This window comes from Grammomys surdaster, unplaced genomic scaffold (assembly GCF_004785775.1).
Source record: "Grammomys surdaster isolate TR1022 unplaced genomic scaffold, NIH_TR_1.0 125793, whole genome shotgun sequence".
In the NCBI taxonomy this organism is placed as follows: Eukaryota; Metazoa; Chordata; class Mammalia; order Rodentia; family Muridae; genus Grammomys; species Grammomys surdaster.
Window position 1 is genome coordinate 942726 of NW_021620624.1, and position 1552 is coordinate 944277.

The 1552-nt window shown below is 42.0% G+C and overlaps 1 protein-coding gene across 1 annotated transcript in view; it reads right to left on the bottom strand.

Moving 5' to 3' along the window:
* Positions 1-531: 531 nt before the first annotated feature.
* The window catches only part of Cxcl9 (C-X-C motif chemokine ligand 9), a 6270-nt gene continuing 5249 nt past the window's right edge, over positions 532-1552 (bottom strand). Inside the window, exon 4 of the mRNA XM_028789156.1 lies at positions 532-1456. Within this exon, the coding sequence (XP_028644989.1) occupies positions 1352-1456 (105 nt within the window). The 3' untranslated portion in view covers positions 532-1351. The remainder of the gene's footprint in view (positions 1457-1552) is intronic.

A 1552-nucleotide genomic window follows, 5' to 3' on the forward strand; every position in this document is an offset into this window, starting at 1 on the left:
CTGTCACGAGGTAAGGCTGTTTTCTCACTCACTCTGGCTCATGCATTGAAGATCCCTGAAGATAATGAGAGCGCTAGGTAGGGAGATCTAAGGTAAGGGAGGAAGAGAGGGAGGGAGGGAGGAAGGGAGGGAGGGAGGGAGGGAGGGAGGGAGGGAGGGAGGGAGGGAGGGAGGCAAGTGTAGTAGCACACACCTTTAATCCCAGCATTCAGGAAGCAGTGGAACATAAACATATGTGAATTCAAGGACAGCCTTGTCTACGTTGTGAGTTTTAGGATAGCCAGATGAGAAACTCTGTCTTAAAAAAATAATAAGCAAGCAAGGAGGCCAAGGGTTAGTTAGGCAATGTGGAGTAGCTGGGGATTGGCCAATGCCTGGTGTGTTAACATTCTTTCTACCTTTCACACATACAATTAGGAAATTATTCAAAACCAAGTTCTTGTAGGCACTGTGGAAGATTTAGGGGAATAATCCATGGCCCCTACTCTCAAAAAAACAGTCTTATTGGAAAAAGAAAAACAAACAAAAAAATCCAATTAGATAACAGTGAAGTGTTTACTCATGAAACACTGAGCAACAAGCAAAATAGATTTAAAAGAATCTGAGTAGCCAGAAAAGATTCTTTAAACTGGTTAAGTTTTTGTACTGTTAGTGATTGACTCCAGGGCCTTGTTCTGAACACCAAGTGTTCTGCTGCTAAGATACACACACAACCTTCTAGGAGAGTTTCATTTAAGAAGCAAACTTGGAATAAGCCTTGAAGATGGTATCAAGTTAATAATGAAATCCCATGTTCTCAAAAGCTACACAGAAGGTTCTGAAAGCCAATGCTGGTGTTCTTCACGGTAGAACCACAAAACCACTTGCACCGATCTCTGAGACACACTTTGTGTGGGGACTCCAGGCTGACTCAAATGCAGCTGCTCACGGCCTTGCCAGTTTGGTGATGTCTAGCTCACCAGCAAACAGACTTGGTGATGTGAGCCTCAGAAGACTCCGGAGGCTGCGAAATGTGTGGCTCTGGAAGCCAGACAGCTGTTGTGCATGGATAACTATGTGTGGACACTTGCCCAGGTTTGATATTATCGTGACTGTGCTCAAGGGCTCAATGAAATATTGTTGGCTGTGTAAAACAAAGACTGTTTTTGCCTCTAGCAATTCTTACCATTTGAGCTTTACAATTAACTTCTTAGCTTTAGTTATAATTTCAAATGCATGCTTTATGTTTTGTAGTTAGATTAACAAAGTATTAAAAGCTTATGTATTAAAGGCTGCTCTGCCAGGAAAGGCTTTTCAGTACGATCTAAAAACCATTAAGACGCAGAGTGCTCATTGGTAAAGCGGTAGTCTTTTATGTATTCTTCTTTGAACGAGGACTTTGGGGTGTTTTAGGCTTTCCATTTTTCTTGTTCTTTTGATGTTTTTTCCCCCTCTTCTGCTTTTTCTTTTGGCTGATCTGCAAGAAATGAGAAAAAGGCAATGCTTTCTTTTTTTTTTTTTTTTCGAGACAGGGTTTCTCTGTGTAGCCCTGGCTGTCCTGGAACTCACTCTG